Genomic DNA, 21505 nt, shown 5'->3' with positions numbered 1-21505 from the left:
GAATAATCACCTCCTTATCCCTACTAGAAAAATTCTTGTATATCACTGACAAGGCTCAAGGAGCTACTCTTGCAGCCCATCTGCACTGCTCAGAGAATTTCATGTCTGCCTGCAGAATTACCCCCAGGTCCTTTTCATTCTCTACCACTGTCAGTGTGGTACCACACAGTTGATATGTTGCTCTGGGGTTGCTGTTTCCCATATGTAGTATTTTACATTTGTCAATTTTAAACTTCACTTGCCACCTCTCAGCCCAATCTTTCCAGATCCTGTTGCAGCAGCATAGTGTCAGTAGTGTCCTTGACAACCCTTGTATCATCTGCAAACTTGGACATTAAGTTTGATATACCATCATCAATATCATTTATAAATACAGAAAACAATAATGGACCCAACACTGAACCCTGAGGTACTCCACTAATAACATTATTCCGCGATGAGCAGTGTCCATTGATTACCACTCTCTGTCTTGATTGATGACTTTAGATAATGAAGAGTTAGAAATGTCGATTATCTAACAATTTTACCTAAATCAATCTAAAATATTTAATATTTTAGATTAACAAATAAAAAACTACTTTTTGGTTATATAGGTTGTGTGCTGCGTATAATCCTTTAGATTGAGCGTTAGAATTATATAACATGCTGTAGGTAAAATTATTTGGATTACTCAATCAGTATTTGCTCTACTTTACAGCTTTTATGTAAGGGATTGATGACTTTAGATTATCTAACATTTTTACCTAACAACCCTTAGTTAAATTAAAAATTTCAAATTTTTTCTCAGATTTTTATTTTCTGCAATTTAACTTCTGCTTTTTTCCTTTCTCTTCAACTGCTGTTGCTATTTCTTTTTCCATTAAATTTCATATAACCTAAAATTATGCAATATTCACCCCCACCTTCTTCTAGTCAAGTTCTTACACCCCAAAATCCTTTACTTTTTAACATTAAATCAGATGGAAACAAGAGATGACAATTTCAAAAAGGAATAGTAACAGGAGTCACTAATGCAAAATTACTGATAAAATTCATTTATAAATCCACAATTCTGAACTACGGTATTTGGAAACCAAATTTCTACAGGTGGGGGTTCATTGAGGAATTTAAGTTCTTTTGTAACTTGTGGTACTGCACTCAGCCTGCATAGCTGAGTCCAGAAGCACAAAACGACCCGCACTCGACAGCATCACTGATTAAGTTTCATTTCCCTCAACATGAATCATCGAGGAGGCTTCCATCATTCAGTGGATTGATAAATACTGCAGGTTTTTTTAAGGTCTTGAAAGATATTTTTAATATGTCATGTGACTAAGTATTAAAAAAAATTTTCATACTTAGTCATGTGACATATGCAAGGGATCAAGAATTAAATTTCAGTGGGGATAATTGTAGACTGAACATTTTCCTTTAATAAGAGTAAAGGACCAACTGTTGGTGTAAATTATCACTTCTTGTGGAAGATGGCAGTGGATAAATATTTATTCACTTCTGTCCCCAACTTTTTCAGGAAGAAACACATTTTATATTTTTTGATGCTAAGTTTGATCCCTTACATCATTTTGCTGATACTAATGATTAAAAATCTTTTTGAAACAGAATTGGAAAATATTAGCATAGAAAATTTTGGGTTCACCAACTTCAAGCCATCTGCAACACATTTAATTTCTCTTGAAACACACGATTTGTGTCTTTTTATATGTTTGCAAGGTCTAGAATTTAATTTTAGAATTTTACAACATTATATTGGAAAGTGCCTGCCATGCTCAATGCACATCACAAATCTTTGGCTAATATCCTTCTAAAGTAAATAGCTTTTTTATTACTATTAGTGGTGAACATATGGAAAATTTTATTCCAATAATAAATTTTTCTGAATCTCCATAGGAACAAACACAGCTTTTCAATCAGCATAAACATAATTATTTTATTATTTAAAAAATATTAAAATTAAACAAAACTTTGTAAATATATATAAATACATACCACAAGTTTTTTAGCCAACAAATGCTTGCAGAATTTTACTGCAAGAGGATGCTTTTTGGTACTAATCATCTTTTGTCCAACTTCTATTTCCTGTCCATCAAGCAGTGTTTCCAATCGCCTAAATTTGTCTTCGAAGTTATCTCCGGAAAGAGTGTTTATTGGTGTATTTACTGCTTTGTGAAGGTCAAGTTTATATTGTTTCATCTAAAAATGACAATTAAAAAAAAAATTTGTATTTATATGACACAATAAAAATGCTAAGAAAAAGTTAACTTTATTAATCACTGTATCCGTTTACAAAGAAAACACTGCAAATTTTAAATAAGCTCCAAAATTGCAAAATAACTTTCTGGTTAGTGAGATTTTTTATAATAATAATTTTATATTATTACGCAAAATAGAGAAACTGTCGCCAAAGCAGATCCTTCAGCAATAGAAATCGAAAAGGTATTCCCAGCACATGTTCTGTTTCTTGTCAATTAAAGATGAATATATCTATGGTATAGAAGGCACTCTGTAAAAAAAATGTCATATTTTTGCATTATATGTCCCAGATTTAATCTGTTCAAGTGCATCTTGACTTTGCATTATATTCCTTTTAAAGCAGGAGGAAGATGACAAATGACTCAACAGTATCCTAGAGATGATCTCTCTTTCATCATATGCCTCAGGCCTTCTTGCACCATATTGGCTAATAATAATTTTATCCAAAACTGCCCTTTGATCAGAATCAAATGAATATTTCTCGTTCAATGCTTATTCTTGTTCCACGCATTTGAGAAAGTAATGGAGCAAGGTTCAAAAATGTGAACAATCATGACTACCAGATTGACTGGTTACTAGAAGCAAACTGAAGTTTGACCTATACACGTGTGAACTTTTTTTTACTGTGCTCATCTGATTCCCTATGGAAGGATTGTCCGTTTTCTTAGATATAACAGTGAGATGTACTGTAGTCATTATAGAATAGAATGATTTTACTACCAGTGAAGCTTGATTTTCAAAAGCTCTAACAATTTATATTCTAACTATTTTTATTCGGTATGTTTTCTACAGTAACTTATATTGTATATTATTTTTTGTTTTTATGTGATTTTTATTTGTGTGGTAGACATAATGAAAAAGTAGAAATGATCATGAAGTTTCTGAGGAAATTCTGAGGTTGAAAACTTCGTTCCGAATATTCAGTTTATCAACAAGATTTTTGAAATGGCGTTTTCTAAGCAATGCCCAACAATTCTGTGAATTAGTCCATAAAATATCAGCATTTATCTACAGTATGATATTTTCAAGCAATATTCCATTAATATTAAGCACCAATAACTGAACTTATTTTTGTATCTGTAAACATTTAGTATTAACATGTGTTGCAACAAAAGGTGCTATTGTACATATTGGGCTGATGACATCAAAAGAAAGACAGTGGCGTAGCTACCATGTAGGTGGGCAAGTTAATTGCCCCTGGAACCGGCGTCTTTAGCTATCTTCTCTTTTTCCAATTTTCGTTAAGTAGGGGCCCAAATGGGTTCTTTGCACCCAAGCCCGAAAAAGGGTTACTACGCTACTGGAGTAGGAGACCTGCAGAATTACTTAACAAGTTCAGGTCAATGGTGAGAAAAAGTCGCAAGTTTATGGTTAACTTTGAAAGTGTATGCAATTCTGCCCAGACATAATAAATAAATAAATTTTCTGTTTATACTCCGGGACAACCAAACGGTCAGAGGAGTTTAAGATACACAGAATACAAGAAACAGCACCGTATTCAACAGTCACGGGCTTGAACCGCGGTCACTCAAGGCACGTGTACTTATGCATCCGGGCGCCTGGCCACTAGGCTACGGCATGATAGGAGGGGGTAGGATATGGGGGAAATGTACTGCTTCTATTGGAATGAGCAACAGCTTGGAAGGCAAGGTCCTGGGGATCTAAAACGCTGCCAGGAATCATCATGAAAAGAGTAAAAATATGTGGGCTGTGTTAGGGTAACTAAGTATAAGAACAATTGCATGTATACTTGTATGTACAACAATACTAGGAGTAAATAAATTTGTTGACGTGCTGATCAACACATCAAATTCCTGGTGTCACATAGAGATATGGAATAGAGAATTGGAATTTGGGGAGTACAATGCATACAGAAAGGATAGCAGCAAGGGAGGATGGGGTTTATGCTGTTAATTAAGAAACAAAAATCTAAGGAAGTGCATCCAGTTGGCCTAGATGGACAGCGCAATGTTGAATCATTTTGGCATGACATAGGCAATGGAAAGGCAAAAACGAGGGTACGAGTTTGATATAAGCCTAATGATAATCATGAGTACAATGAACAACTGTAGAGAGAAATAAGAGTAGGCCAGTAAATCAGATTGTCCTATAATGGGGGATTTTAAATTCCCAGACATTGACTGGTACTTGTGGGTTGGTAACAAGCAAGACCTTTCTGGGATTTATTGGATGATTGTCTACAGCAGGATGTTTGAAAGGCAACCAGAGGGAGTAATACTCTTGATCTGATTAGTGATACTTCAAATTACAATATTCAAAGAAAGTGAGCTTCATATTAAAAAGACAATTGATTTCCAGAAAAAAGTTGGCAGGCATGAATTCATACATATCTGCAAAAATCTCACTAAATTATAATAAATAATTTAACAATCGTATAATCAAATGAAAAATTAACATGAATCCTACCTTTGGATCTGAAACAAAAGGCTGGCACGATTCTGTCCACTCCTTTAAATACTCCATAACATGGTCATATTCTTTTTTTCATAATGTTCTCTACAAAGGTAAACAATTAATTGATTAATAATCAGATCAAAATAATAATTACATTTTTACTGTTGAAAACATTAATATCATTTTAATTATTTATATTTTCCTTAATATTTTTATGTATTGCTGTTATTATATTATTTATATTTTCAGATAAAGGATAAATAGAAATAAAGCTGACTAAATATGAATAGTTTAAATGACTTTTGCATTGCCACAGAAAGCAATACATACCAATCTGATGATGAATTCAATCTACTGCACCTTGAGAAAAATGCTAGATTTTCATCAGTCAGAAAAGTAATTAATCACTTATCTGCGATAGATGATTGCAGTGCCAGAATAAGGCACAGACTAGCAGGACCTTTGCCTGGGGAGCCAAAGTTTACAAATCATGAAGAAAAAAAAAAATATATCCTTATTAAAATGGGAGCCAAAAATCTTTCTGCCCGCAATGCTAAAATACCTTGGTCCACCACTGGATAAATAGTAATATTTCGTAACATGGCCGTAGAAAACATCTGGAAACTATGATAAAAGATCGGTCTATGAAAAATTGCACCCAAATATAGTCGAACCAGTTTGGATATAAATTTATAAACATCTTGGAGAAACTGGGATTTAATCATAAACCTAAAGCTTATTTTATTATTAGCCATATGGTGCAAGAAAGCCTGAGGCTTATGCTGCACTAGCCTAGCCTAAAATAATTTTCGAGTTACCTGAGAGAGAGAGAAAAGAATCACCAAGAAAGAGAAGAAAGCTGATATCCAGCCCAGGACCCTGGGTGTGCCATGCACTTACTCACCACGCCTTGAGTACTGCGTACAGGTCTGGAGGCCTCATTTTAGGAAGGATGTAGATTTGCTTGAGCGTGTACAGAGAAGAGCAACACGATTGGTGAGGGGAATGAAGGGATCCTCTTACCAAGAGAGGCTTAAGTTCTGCAAATTGCAGTGGCTGGAGACTAGGCACCTGCGCGGTGATCTGATTGAGGTCTATAAGGCCTTGAATGGGTTGAGCACGCTGAATTCTGATGGGATCCTTCCACTTGTTCAGTTTACGAACCTACGGGGACATAAGTTCAAATTAAGAAAGGATAGATGTAGAATAGATGTGCGGAAATTTGCCTTTAGCCAGCGGGTGGTTAATTGCTGGAACAAACTTCCATCTGTCGTTGTGGAAGTTGATAGGTTAAATAAATTTAAGGAGGAACTGGACAGGCATTTGGAGGGTATGGTGTGATTTTTTTTTTTTTTTTTTTTTTTTGGCTGATGCTGCATAAGCTCCTACACTTGCTTTCTTGCATCAAGTGCCACTACTACTACTACTACCAGAGGTGAGCCCGTAACTTTCGCTAATAATAGACCATATTATTACAACAACTCTGAAATGATATCTTCCTGGCTCATTATGAACATCATGTATTCAGTGGCGGATTTCCGCAAAGGCGCACGCCTTTTGATACTTAATATTTGAGTGCTAACTGAAATCTCAGGTATCAAAAAAAAAAATAAATAATAAAATTGTTTCATTTTTACACTCATTATTACCGTTACTGAATAAAACTATAATTTAATATGAGAAGTTAGTAAACTCTTATGCGAATATCCCTAAATATTATATGAAATATCTAAATGAATCTGAAGTAGAATACTTAATCACTAATGCTTAGTTGTACCATTTTTTCATTTAAACATTAGTTATGTATGAAAGAATTGCGCAGCCAAAATCATTAAAACTGGAACACCAATTCTAGAGCGCGTGCTATGGTAAAAACGTGCACGCAGAATGCACACTGTAGTGGTACCGAAAATATTTAGACGGGGGAGCCTCAAAATTGAATTGCGCCTGGGGCCTCTCAAGAGCTAAATCCACTACTGCATGTATTATCACAGATGGGTTAACCTTTTTAAGAACTATATTTGATGTTCCAACAGACGCTAGAGAATCGAATCCGCGCTGCAATATTCACCAAATCCGTTTTTAATAACACTCGTTTAATTCGTACCAACCGAAATTTTCGCTCACTTAAATTCATTTTTTTTATGCATTGTAACAACAGCTTTCACCTCAGAACTAGATTTAAGCCCACTTCAGATTTCAGTTGATATCAACTGAAGAAACACTAAAAACAATTTTTTTTCTCCTATGCGCGAAGCTCACTCTCCTTTTGGCTAGTGAAAATCTTTTTTCACTAGTTTAAGTACTTCTTACTGATGAGAGTAGATTCAGTCTCAGCAGCTAATCTGGCGGGGGGTTGGCACACGGCTGATTTAGTCCGTCTCACGCATAGATAGCAATGTCCCCCCCCCCCACCAGTAACTGTTGTTTTTCTTCCAGCAAAGCAGAAAAATCGACCCTAGGACACGTAATTAACAGACATAACACCTGTTACACGGCATGGCAGATGAATTTTATTATTCGGGTGTCCTAAAAATAATAGTTTAGTTTTAAACCAACTAGCCCGTGCCTTAATTCTGCACTGCTGACTACAGGCAAATTCCCACACATGTATTCTATAACTGTCTTTCCTCAATTTGAATTTATTCCCCCTCAGATTCGTAGTCTGAGCAAGAAGAAGAATTCCATCAGCATTGTAGTCTGCTCCAGCCATTCAAAGTCAATCATGTCGCAAGAGCCTAGTGTCCAGACGCTGTAATTTGCAAAACCAAAGCATTTCTTCGTAAATGTACACTTCGTTTCCCTCAATCTTTGTAATCGTTCTAGCCAATTAACCGGCAACCATCCTTCCTCAACTTGAATTTATGCACCACCATGTGTGTAGTTTCAGGAAGTGGAAGAATGCTATGAACATTCTAGCAACTCAACAATCTTCTTAAAATGACTCTCCAGAACTCAAGGCGTGGCCAGACCACTGCATTGAAAAAAACAAATAACCTTCTCTTTACTAGCAAAATTCCTGAATATCATTACCAAATTTTTCTGTCATTAATAAAAATGAAGTAATATATAACTTTTCTTTTCAATTTGCGGCACATACTCACAACCATGTTCACTCACATCTTGTAATTATTTGTAGACCCAATACATGAACGACAACCTGTATTTTTATAGCACTGTTATTTAATAACAAACAGCAATTGTGTCTCATATTGTAGAATACTAGTAGTACAATTTCATAAAGCACATTATTTCTTTCTGCATTTTAATAACATTTGAAAACCAACAATCAACCACCAAATTGGTTGAAGGAAAACTTCTGCACATCTCTCCTGGAACTATCCTTTCTCAACTTGAATTTACGCATCCTCATGTGTGCAGCCTCCTGAAGTGGAAGAAGGCCGTTAACATTTAGCTTACTCAATCGAGGCTTTAAATACTTCAATCAGAGCTCCTGAGAGGAGTTAAATTCTCCAGAAAATCAATATAAGCACAATCGTAATACCTAACAGAGTTGCATTGTTATTTTGAGTAGGCATGACCAAATCAGAGGGTGGCTAACTTCTTGATAAATATGATTTTGGTAAAAATTTTTATCATTTAATCTAAATAAAATCATTATTTTCTGTAAAGCCCAAAATCCTTTATTACTAAATTAAAAATATGCATAAAAATAAATCTTTTCCGGTGGATTTACCGGGTTATGTTAGCTAGTTATTAATATTTTTAATTACCTTCAACAATTTCCTGATCAAGATCCATGACATCCATTACTTCTGAAGTTTTGTTGTTTAATGTTTTCTGACGATGACAGAATATCGGTAATGGTGCGTTGCAACAATTTCTTCTAGAATCTTTCTGGTAGCTTTTTTCTATTAAAAAAAAAATGGATAAATTTTATTAAAATATAATTAAATATTTATATATTTTTGTTGAAATTTTAATTGCACATCCACATAATGTATGCTCAAAAGTAAAGAATCTTTGCTTTTAATGAACTAAAAAGTGTGCCATACATACATATATATATATACTACCTTACCATTATTTTTCAGATACCATTCCATGGAGGGCGAAATATGTCTTATGCACGAAACACGTCATAGAACCTGATATAAATATACCACACTGGTAGGTCAATGGTTAGTGACGTCATATGCAAATGACAAGATTGGGGCTGAATCAGCCAAAAAAAACCCGTCTGTTAAATCCCAAAAAGTAGCAGAATGGGACAAGAGAATGCTGCAAAGAACTATGCGCCAAATCGTAATTTGCTATTGTCTCAACTCTCAATTCACACAAACCCTCTGAGAGTGTTGCGAAATGTCAGCACATACCTGTATCAGCAAGACAACGCAACAGGCTATATTGCTCGGGTCGTAACAGAGTGGATTGAGCATTTAATTGTGGAAAAGTTAGATTTGCCGGCCCTGAGACCTGATCTGAATCTTATCTTTGGGATGTATTGGATTGTCGGGTACGTGCACGTCAACAACACTCAAAGAACATGGTGGAACTGGTGGCTACGTTCAAGGCCGAGTGGAGGAACATATCATCTGACATTTATAAAAAGCTGGTTGAGAGTATGCCAAGAAAATTGAAGGCAGCCATAAAAGCAAAATGTCTGAGAACAAAATATTAAATGACACAATAAAAGCTCTTATTTTTGTCTAAAGGAATGTGTACAGATATGATTGGTAGGGCAGTATATATGTAATATACAAAGGGTACTAGGAAAGTTTTGCAATACAGCTTTGTTTATTTAATTTTTTCAAAGTAATTTCCTCTACATTCAATACACCTCTCCATTCTCCGAAACCAATCTTTAAACCAGTTCTGTCAAGTTTCACTAGGGAGTAAAGCACACTCGTTGTCCCAAGCCCGTAGAAGGTCCTCATCACTGGAAAACCGCCTCCCTTTTAGCTTCATTTTCACATGCGGGAACAGTGCAAAGTCGCAGGGAGCAAGGTCTGGACTGTAGGGAGGGTGCTCGAGAAGTTTCAGTCCTGTCGTGGTCAAATATTCGGTGCAGGCTTTGGCGCGGTGAGCTAAAGCATTATCGTGATGGAAGTACCAGGTGTCCATTCTTGACTTTGGCCGCAGGTTCTTCATAGATCCAATGACTTTAGGCAGGCATTGTTCAGTATACCACTTAGCTGTGACTGTCTTCTGCGTGTCCAAAACGACACGTTCCACAATTCCACTCGATTTGAAAAATACAGCTATCATTTTCTTCTTTACAGATCGGGATTTTCTGACAATTACGGGTGTGTCGTCATCATCAAAGACCCAAACTTTGTTTTGAGCCTTGGTCGGCAGATCGTAATAGTACAGCCAAGTCTCGTCACCTGTCACGATGTTGTTCACATACCGAGATTGTCCCTTATCAAACTTTTTTAACATCTCCCGGCACCAAGTCACACGTCGTGTCATCTGCTCTTCAGTCAGTTGATGCGGCACCCAGAGAGAACAAAGTTTCTTCACGTGCAAATGATCTTGCAGAATCGAACGAATTGCTGGTGCATTTAGGCCCAAAGTATCCTCTATCTGTTGGTAGGTCACTCGCCTGTTTTCGTCAAGCATTTTCCTCACAGCAGTAACGTTTTCCTCCGTAACTGACGTTCGTGGCCTTCCCGGCCTCTCAGAATCCTCCAGAGTGAAATTTCCCCTTTGGAATTCTCTATACCACCTGAATATCGTTGTGCGATGTGGACAATCATCATCTAGTGCAAGAGTCATTTCTTCTAAGCACTGGTCTATGGTTAAACCACGCACGAAATTATACCGCAAAACTGTCCTTATCTCATTTCGTGACCACGATGCCATCGCAAGCACTTTACACTCTCACTACTAATGAATAACTGAGCCCATCGACTTGGCGCGGCGGCTACTATGCACGTATGAACATGTCTCAACATGCAGCAACAAGCAGCTTCCTGTGATTCATTGTTGCGTCATATTGCAAAACTTTCCTAGTACCCTTTGTAGCATTAGGGTTAAAAGCAAATTTTCAATTAATTACAAAGAATACAAACATGTTCTTCTTGAAGACTAAGTCAGTAAAATGAACACTGACACCACATGCAATTAGGGTCACTCAGTCAAAGTCGCCACCTCTGTCCCAAGCTCCCCTAACAAATTAAAAATTAGAGTAGATTAATCAAGGAAATATTAACATTCACAGAACATTCCCTAAATTAGCATTCACAACGAACTAAAATCAAGTCACAAGGTCTTCTTCTGTAGAGAAGATGTGCCTTTGTGAATTCCTATACAATCTAAATGTAAGAAAACAAATATCAAAGTAAAGAAATTAGGCTGACCATAAATCCCGTTTTGAACGGGACAGTGCTTTTTTAAAAGATCATTTTTGCCCGTTTTTAAAAAAAAACGCTTTAACATCTGCATAATGTATGAATATAACCTATTGTTTTCACATTTGAACGTATTTATTTAAAAAAAATGGAGAATATGGAGTCAACAAGGAGAAATTGCACATTTAACAAAGACCTTCAAAAAGAATTCAAATTTTTTGAACTGGACAATTGGTATAGTCATAAAAAAAAAAATGGTTTGTCAGCATTGTAATACTAAAATTTTCTGCTCATGGAGTAACATCTACGTAGCCAGAAACATAAGGGTGCTGAGAAAACTTTGAATGACGTATGACGTGATGATGGAGAAAGACTGAAACTATTTCGATTGTTGGGTGGTACTTTTTCCCTAAGTGTAGTGTTAAAGTTAAAATTATAGAATTTATTCCTTTACCTGGTAAAACATTCAAACTATAAAGTATTCGGATGAAGAAAATAATAGATAAAATCTCTTTACAAAAAAAAAATTCATTGCTCTGTGTTGATGAGGCCAACACAAATTTGAGGTTGTAAAAGGGTCTGTAATAATAATGTATGGAGAAAAATCGAAAATGATTTGGAGCGAGAGATTATCGGTGGACATATTATTCTCCAGTGTGCTGTTGACTGTCTACCAATTGATATTGATTGTTTTGCAGTTAAAATATACAAATACTTTCTGTCCATCAATAGACAGAATTCATTTATATTTTCTTTCTCGGGCTTGGATCAAAGTACTGCAAAAACCTTGGGAGGTGCAATATGGCCACAGAAGCCGATGCGCCAACAACTACCAAATCAAAAAAAAAAAATAAAATAAATAAATAAATATTAACGTTATTACTATATTTACTTGAAATGCCACGTGAAATTAATAACACAGATGATTAAAAAATCACTGCATGAATATCTTTGGGTAAATTAACTTAATCACTATATTTATATTAACTTTATTATTAATATATTTAATAACAAGCGAAATTAATTATATAGTTTATTAAGAAATCGTCTAAAACCACTATAGATTCATGTGACATTGCATATTGCAGGTACCCATCACACCATGGTGGGGGGGGGGGATTGAACATTAGAAAAAAGAAAACAGAGTTACAAATTAGACTATAATACAATAACAAAGTTATTAATTAATTGTGAATTTTAATTCTAAGCTATAATACAAAACAGATATTAATTTAATTAATGCAAATATAAAAAGATTGAAAATCTTACCTGTTGACAGACGGCTGCTTGCTATAAATGAACAGCTGGTATGATTTAATTTAATTTATACCTATGGGATTAAGTCCATTAGCCAATAGAATGCTGCGAAGTTTACTATCCCGGATCCGGTGGTTCTTTTATGGTGGCAACCTGGGGTGACCTTTGCTCCCATTCTGTGGACATCAGTGTGCAGGTTAGTTCTGGGGTTTTGCAAAGGGGTGTGTTGAATGTGGGGCATATATAGCCGGTGTCTGGATTATTTCTTTTCTTAGTTTTTCATTTTCTTATCTAAAAGATGGAAATATTGCGGGTTGCATTCGTTTTCTGTTGATTGCTGAGACTCGGAAACATATTATGAAGAAAGCTTCTTTAAAATTTCCTTCTCTTGTATTGGTTATCTGTAGAAAGGATTGTAGTTTTTGAAATCCCATATGTCTTCACATTGAAATGCATATAGGGCTGTTTCGGACTATTCCATATCTTTTTATGTTCTATGATTCTGCAGTTTAAGAAATTTCTTAAAAAAAAATTAGTATTTCTTACAAAAATAAGACAAAAAAAACGAAAGTATTTGGTAGAGTGCTTTGGTTTATTTTGTATTTTTACAGATATTATATAAAAATACAGATAAAAACATAAGTAATGCCAAAGGCTACGTCCTTTTGCCAATATGGCTGCAAACTGGATTTCTTATATAAGAGACTTGGTTAAACTTTTCCCTAGCTTCTTTTTTTTTTAGGCGGTATTCCACTTTCATGTTAACATCTCATTTTCCTTGGTATGATTTTTCGATTCTTTTGTATTGTGAGTAGTTCCAGTCAGGTTATAAAATATTCTCATTATTATATAAAAGAATCTTCCTCGGTACTTTTCCCCCTTCATTTTATATCCTGATCAACTTTCCTCCAGTACTTCATTCAACTACCTTAATTAGTAAGGGCCATATGGTACAAGGAAGCGTAAGGTTAATCTGCACCAGCCAAGCAAAAAAATAAATAAATAATAAAAATGTGAAATAAAGCTGAAAACCCTCAAGAAGTGCCTCCCTTTACTGCCAGTAGTGGCTGGTTCAACAATTTCAGGAAACGTCACGCTTTCCATAATGTGAAATTATCAGGTGAAGCAGCAGCAAAGGCATTAACGCCGATACTGAAAAAAACTAATTGAGGAATAGGGCTATACACTGGACCAAATTTTCAACTTTGATGAAACCGGACTGTATTGGAAAACAATGTCATCACGAACATATATCTCAAGAGAGGAAGCACGAGCTCCAGGCTTCAAGGCTGCTAAGGATAGGTTTACCGTTATGTTAGGAGCAAATGCAAGTGGCGACTTGAAACTGAAGCCTGTTATTGTTTATCATGCAGCCAATCCACGAGCGTTAAAAGGGATCACGAGGACTACCCTGGGTGTTTACTTTAGGAACAGCAGAAGAGGATGGATGACAGGGCAGATCTTCAACCTCATGTGTTTCGAAGCTACTGCAAAAAGAAAAATTTGCATTTTAAGATTTTAATTATTTTGGACAATGCACCAAGTCACCCTCCAACCCTTACTGAACTGTCACCAAACATCAAAATCCTGTTTTTACCGCCTAACACAACATTTCTTATCCAGCCACTTGACCAAGGTGTAATTGCTGTTTTTAAGCACTATTACACATTTAAGATGCTGATAGCAGAAACAGAGGGCGAAAATGCACCAACAGTTAAAGACTTCTGGAAGCGATTCAACATTAAGAATGCAATTTACATAATTGTGGAGGCTTCGAACGAAGTGACAAAAGAATGCTTACATGGTGTTTGGCGGCCTCTTTTACTAAATTTTATTCGTGATTTTAAAGGCTTTGATCCTGTAAATGAGCTTCCTAAATTAAAAGCACATTGTGTTGCCCTCGCAAAGCAGGTTGGCTTTGAGGAATTGAAAGAAGATGATTTAGAAGAATTGCTTCAGTCTCATGAAGAAGACTTTCAACTGAAGAACTGCAACAACTTGTTGCTGGAGGGCAGTGGAAGATGAGAAAGACGACGAAGTTGAATGCCTAAACACCACCATAAAACCGCTTTCTACTTCAGAGTTATATTCAGTTTTAAATTCATTTGAGAAAAGTATGCAATGGCTAGAAGATAACGATTATAATGAAGAAAGAAGCAGAAAAGTACTTCATACAATTCGGTCTGCTTTGGAGCCATATAAGCAGCTGCTTTGTGAAAGGAGAAAGATCGCGAAACAACAGAAACTAGATGTCTTTTTTATGAAAACACCCAAGAAAGAGACAGAAAATGAGCCGCAGCCCTCTAGTTCTGGCGTGACCACATTTCGTCCAAAGTCTTCATCGGCATCTCCTCCACCTCCCAGTTCCAATAATGATGACAACCTGCCGCCACTTTCCCCATAATTACGTTGCTTCAACCCTTTCTCAAGCCCTTTCCCTCAAGCTGTCTTCATTTATTTTTAAGGTAAGGATCTAAATTTAAATGATTAAATTATTAATTTTACATTTTTAACTAAGTGTTTTATTACGATTATTTATTGTGTTTGGTAATGTTTTGGTTAAAAATGTATGTCCAATCTTGGGTGGTCGGCACCTAACCCTATATTTTCCATAGGGTCTGTTGTTTATATTACACGAGGGTTCCTAGGAACACAACTATCTTGTTATACGAGGACAGACTGTATAAGAATTCAAAAGAGAGGAAAATTTTAATAATAAAAAAATTAAATAATTTTCCCCTTTCTTTTATATCCTGATAAATTTTCCTTCAACTACCTAAATTAGTACGGTATTAATAATGGCCATCTGGTACAAGGAAGCTTTAGGCTAAAGTAGCACTAGCCAAAAGAATAAAATAATAATAAAAAGTGAAAGAAAAAAAAACAGATTAAAGTAATAAGTTTATATAATAAAATAAAAGTAAACAGATAATAAACATTCTAAGGGTGCCAAGTAATTTGGGTTTAAGTTAATTAAATTTATTATTATTTTTTAATTTATGTATTTCATTATAAAACGGTGTATGGCTTCTTTTTAATTTTATCGTAATCTATAATTGATGCTTTTTTAGAACCACTATACAGGGTGTCTCAAAAACACATGGCATAACTTCAGGAATGAGTTCCTCATATGTAGACAATAAAACTATTTTATGTCAACATAATTCCGGAAATACATTGGTTTTGAGTTATTAACCGGAATGTCTTATCTTCTGCAGGCGATTTCCTTCATCAGAAGGTGCTGACAGAATCTGGTGGTTTACTATTTCTAGTATTGGGGGCACCTCCGTTTACGTCATAATCCTTTGGTATAATTCCTGGAATTCAAAGAGAGGGTTTTATTCTCCATACATGGTGTAACATGTCTTATGACATCATAATCCTTTGGTTTAATTCCAGGAACACAATTCGCAATTAAACAACATATCTTTACGTTGTGGAACTTACGGAACACAACTATCGTGCTATACGAGGACTACGAGGACTGTATTGCTAAAAACAACCTATTAGTTAACGCGTTCCTTTTTACATAATTTTGTTAATACATATTTTGTTCGATGATCTGTTAACTGCATAGATTTAGAACCTATTTTTCTGATCTAAAAACTTCATAAATGAACATTCTGTGATGGTAATAGAAATGAGAAATACAGATATATATACCCATAAAAATAAAGATTTTCTAATTTTCACAACCTATTTGTAGGTGTCAAATGTATATTTTAGTCGTTAGGGGATAACACAGCCTGGAACTTCACAAAGCTTACGAAAGATAACCTTTTTGTCCATAAGATTTTCACTGAAAATGGGGAAGTTTGAGAAAACTACATCTCACCTTTAGATATTTTGCATGTCCAACCGGAAAATTTGTACGAAATCGAAATTTTTTCGGCGGTTTCCCTTTCGAGATAGGCACACAGCTTGCTGTTGTCCCTAAACGATTTCGCCCACCTTTCAAAGCAACCCTCAGGTTTTTTATGCATCCCAACTCAAAAATTACGCAAAACGACTGTAAAATGGTTCGCAACCGACTCGTTGGCATTACTGAAACTATGAAAAATAAATATCATAAAGCTACATTGACTGGTGGTTTAAAACCAACACGTTCACTAGCTGATGGGAGAAAAAATAACATTCAATCTCAGCAACTGCGAATGGATCCAAAACAGTAAAAAGCTGAGATTTTAAATAAATTTTCACTTATTCTTCAACACTTTGTAACCTTTTCACAATAAACGTGAAAAAAATCAATTTAAAATTCTTAATTTTAAGCATTTTCCGTGTACTATAAGATTTTTGTCTTTTATTGAACACTGTTAACAAAATTATTTACAATGAATCGTTATTCTGATAAAATCTTGACACAGCTCTCTTTTCAAGGACACTCCACAAATTTTCAATTACAAAAAGTATGAAAAGTACTATAAAGGTTTGAACACATCCTTTCGATCACTAGAGATCGCTCGGTACTTCTGGATTATGAACACGGAACAGATTTTACAGATGTGGCATCTAACTCTTTCCCGTCACTATGTGTAACACAAACTTTCAGACGTAAAAATGTTTTTCCCAAATTTAAATATTCTTCGGAAGTACCGGGAATAAAAAATTCAATGGGGCTTCCACTGTCCACACTGCCTAGCGGTTGGAAAGTCACATAAGATGAACGTTCGATAGATAGGTTAATAGGCGGTTTTTGAAATAGGTCTAGTTCTGACATCATAAGCTCCTTGTTTAAAAAATATCTCTGGCTTCCTCTTCTTTTCTCTTCCTTTCTGGTTCAGAACCTTGTTTGAAATGCACTGACCGACTTTTCTTGCACTTGGGGTGAAAGAAATTTGACCTTTGATAGGTAATACACTCTCACCAACAGACGTATCTGTAAATACCCGGCAGCCTTTTCCCTGTACACCTGCATTTTTAAGTCCAAATAATTTTACTAGTTTCTCGGGCAATTGTATTTTACCTTTTCCATGCACATTCACTGAAAATTGATATTTTGTAACAGTCTTTGTGTGTACTGTAAATGAAACAAGGGGATGAATACTGTTCAACTCATCTAAAAGATGTTGATAATCTTTATACTTTAAAGAAAGCACATGTAAAATTTGTTCAGGGTCATAATCATCGCGAAGTACATGATATTCATCGTATCCTTTTGTGATATTGTTCCACACTCCTGGTAGATGGATTTCAGAAAGTGCCACTTCCCACTTAGATTAATTTCCCGGGGTAATTGAACTTTGAAACGTGAATGAGTGTTATCAGGATACAGGTCCATACTTGCGTTACTTGGTAGGGTTAGGTAAAATATCATTTCTTCGTACCCAAGAATTGTAGGATGCAGGATATCTAAGCCACTTCACAAATAACTGTCTCTGGCCACGCACTGTACGCTTCCCAAGTACTTTTTCAATCAGATACACGTTTTCAGGTACCTCGTTATCAAAACTGACCCTCTGTAGCTGATGCTCATAAAATGTACTTTCTATCACCTCACCATCTCTCCCTTTAACCTTATATACCACAGGTGTCTTTTGATTACCTGAGACCTGACACCTCCTCAGACCAATTCCCTCTGAGAGTACAATATGTATAGAAAGGGAGGAGTGGGTTTATGTTGTTAATTAAGAAACACAAAATCTATGGAAGTACATCCAGTTGACATATATGGACAGCGCAATATTGAATCATTTTAGCATGACATAGGCAATGGGAAGGCAAAAACGAGACTACGAGTTGGATATAGGCCTAATGATATAGATGAGTATAATGAACGACTGTAGAGAGAAAGTGTAGTCCAGTAAATCAGATTGTCCTATAATGGGAGATTTTAACTTCCTAGATATTGACTGGAACTTGTGGGTTGGTAACTCACACATTAGCAAGACTTTTCTGGGATTTATTGGATGATTACTGTTTACAGCAAATGTTTGAAAGTTAACCAGAGGGAGTAATACTCTTGATCTCATCTGTGATTATTGATTCTTGAAATTGCAATATTCAAAGAAAGTGAGCTTCCTGTTAAAAAGACAAAGTTGGCAGGCATGAATTTATATATATGTCCGCAAAAATATCGCTAAATTATAGCAAGTCTAATTTAACAATCCTATAATTAAATCAAAAATTACCGATTACTTCATTAATAAATTGATTAGTATAAAAATTAACACCAATCCTACCTTTGGATCTGAAACAAAAGGCTGGCACTATTCTGGCCAGTCCTTCATATACTCCATAACATATTTTTTCAGTGATTGAGGACCTGCGCCGACCGGGCCAGCTGGGTGGGTAAAGTGCCAATTAGCAACCGAAAGGTCGCACGTGAGAATCCCGCCTCGGGCATGGATCAGAAAAGTGCAAAACCTTTGGGAGGGGCCATAGAAGCCGATGCACCAATAAATAAAAATTGAGACTAGCATATGCAGATTTGGGAAATTATATTCTCTACTAAGGTAAACATAATTGTTTACCTTCCTAAAGAACATTATTTACCAAATATCTGCATATGCTAGTTCTCAATTTTTGATCTGATTATTAAATAGATTAATAATCAGATCAAAATAATAATTATATTTTAAATGTTGAAAACAATATAATAATATTTTAATTATTTATATTTTCCTTAATATTTTATATATTGCTATTATTATATTATTTCCATTTTCAGATAAAGGATAAATATAGAAATAAAACTGACTAAATATGAGCAGTTCAAATGAATTTTGTATTGCCACAGAAGGCAGTACATACCAATCCGATGATGAATTCAATCTACTGCACCTTTGGAAAAATGCTAGATTTTCATCAGTCCGAAAAGCGATTAATCAGTTATCTGCAATAGATGATTACAGTGCCAGAATAAGGAACGGCCTAGCAGGGCCTTTGCCTGGGGTGCCAAATTTTACAAATCATGAAAAATATATATATATATTCTTAGTAAAGGGGGAGCCCAAAAATCTTTCAGCGTGGGGTGCAAAAATACCTTGGTCCAGCACCGGATAAATAGTAATATTTCGTAACGTGGCCGTAGAAAACATCTTCATGCTATGATTAAAGATCTATGCCTATAAATATTACAGCCAAATATAGTCGATTCAGTGCAGATATAAATCTATAAAAATCTTGGAGAAACTTGAACTTAATCATAGACCTAAAGTTTTTTTATTATTATTATCCGTGTGTTGTAAGAAAGCCTGGGACTTATACTGCACTAGCCAAAAATAATTTCCTAGTTACCCTGAGAGAGAGAGAGGAATCACCAAGGAAGAGAAGATTGATGATATCCAGCTCAGGACCCTGGGTGTGCCAAGCCCATACTCACCAGATATGAGCCTCTAACTACCACTAATTACAAACCATATTATTACAACAACTCTGAAATGATATCTTCCTGGCTCATTATGAACACCATGTACTTTCACAGATGGGTTTCCCTTTTTAGGAAAAACATTTGATATTCCAACAGACGCCAGAGAATCGAACTCGCGCAGCAATATTCACCAAATCCGTTTTTGTAGCTGTGTTTAATAACACTCATTTATTTCACACCAACCGAAACTTTCAGTCACTTAAATTCATTTTTTTTTATGCATTGCAACAAAAGTTTTCACCCCAGAACTAGATTTAAGACCACCTATCTGAAGTGATATCGATTGAACAAACAGTAGAAACATGGTACTGTGTGTATGGAAGGAAGGCGGGGTACTCAAATTTTCTTAGGATTTTTTTCCCTATGCCCGAATGTTACTATTCTCAAAACTCACTGCCCTTCTGGCTCGTGAAAACCTTTTTTCACTAGGCAAAAAAGAAAGTATATTACACGAAGGACATTCATACTTACGGGCAATCAGACCAATACTCATCCACCACTCAGTCATTGCCTTTTTCCCCACACATTCAAACCCATACAAAAACATCTGATTCACCACAACGTTCATAAATTAAATCGAATAGAAACGAAAACAAAAATGAAAACGTAAAAATAAAAGAAAATCCAATTTATCTTTCAATTTTAAGCCATGAACAAATTATCAACTCTAATCTGATCTATTACTATTTCAGGATCACTTTAAACAATTAAAGTGATCTTGAAATTCTCCTGATCAAGGAAACGACTCCCCTTCCGTCTGAAAAGTAGAAAGTAAAATCCTCCAGGCAGCAAAGCTATAGGGCAGCTCCACTAAATTTGGCTGATACATTAAAGAAATTAAGACAATCGTTACATTTAGACCAAGCAAAATGGATTCCATAAATCGTTCCAACCTCGTTAATCCGAAGACAACCGAAACGGATGAAAAAGCAGGAAAATCAAGAGCATCGCAGCCACAGAGGCCAAACAGCAAAAAGTTTGAAACTATAGAAACTACGGACATTGACTTCACCTAATCTGGCTCCACTACAGCCAAAGGAAAACACAAAAAATATGTGACACCAAAAATGGAAAGAGTGACTCGCTCTAAAAGCGAGAAGAAGGACCCTGCTGAACAACCTGTGATACAGGCAGACAACATCGGGGAGAAACCCCCTGACAATTCGCAGGGCACCTCGTTAGACCCGACACCACCACCGGGCATAGCCCTGGAACAGTCCCTTGTCCACCGAACGCCACTAGAGAGCTTGTTCAAGGAACAAACAAACAGGGTTTCAGCGGTCCTTTGGGCTGAGATAGTCTCCATCTGGATGAAGACGGAGGCGATATTAGTCCAGACGCAACTTGAAAAGGAGATTGCCCAAGCCGAGCTAGAGATCATTAAAATCAGTGGAACAAACCAAATGCCACAGCGCATTCCCACATATTCACAGGCGCTGAGGAACAATATAAATATCACAAGTGTGAATACGGATACGGGATGGCCAAAAACGGGACAGAAGAAAACCCTGCTGACCAGATCCCACCTCGTAGTTTTGACACCAGCAGCACCGGAAACACAAGTCCAGTGAAGCAGTTAAACAGACCGTCATGGACAATCTGAAGGACGACTTAAACACACAAAAATAAGATCCACCAGGAATACTAGAAATGTTGGCGTGATCATTCAAACTGAAACGGAACAAGACATTCAGGGAATGCTAAAAAAACCCAAAATATCCTCGCTGGGGCTGCTTGCCGAATCGTCTAGGTAAAAAGGCCCTGCATAATGATACATGACCTAGATAATGATTTCACCACTGAAGAGTTAGTCCAAGAAATCGACAGGAAATATCTCAATGAATTGCAACGGGACGGAACGCCAGAGCAGCACATCACACCGAGGTTCAAGACTAGG

The 21505-nt window shown here is 35.9% G+C and overlaps 1 protein-coding gene across 1 annotated transcript in view; it reads right to left on the bottom strand.

Moving 5' to 3' along the window:
* The window catches only part of LOC150089035 (mRNA export factor GLE1-like), a 23508-nt gene extending 3392 nt beyond the window's left edge, over positions 1-20116 (bottom strand). The window contains exons 1-4 of the mRNA XM_090370392.1: positions 20080-20116; positions 8400-8537; positions 2875-2978; positions 1987-2190 (exon numbers count right to left, since the gene is read on the bottom strand). Coding sequence (XP_090226518.1) covers positions 1987-2190; positions 2875-2978; positions 8400-8537; positions 20080-20116 — 483 coding nt within the window. The remainder of the gene's footprint in view (positions 1-1986; positions 2191-2874; positions 2979-8399; positions 8538-20079) is intronic.
* Between the last annotated feature and the right edge of the window lie 1389 nt (positions 20117-21505).

The sequence above is a fragment of the Mastigoproctus giganteus genome, chromosome 3 (genome assembly GCF_048544385.1).
Source record: "Mastigoproctus giganteus isolate SK-2022 chromosome 3, ASM4854438v1, whole genome shotgun sequence".
Lineage (NCBI taxonomy): Eukaryota > Metazoa > Arthropoda > Arachnida > Uropygi > Thelyphonidae > Mastigoproctus > Mastigoproctus giganteus.
Note: the sequence above shows the minus strand (reverse complement) of the source record. Positions and strands in the feature narration are given on the sequence as shown.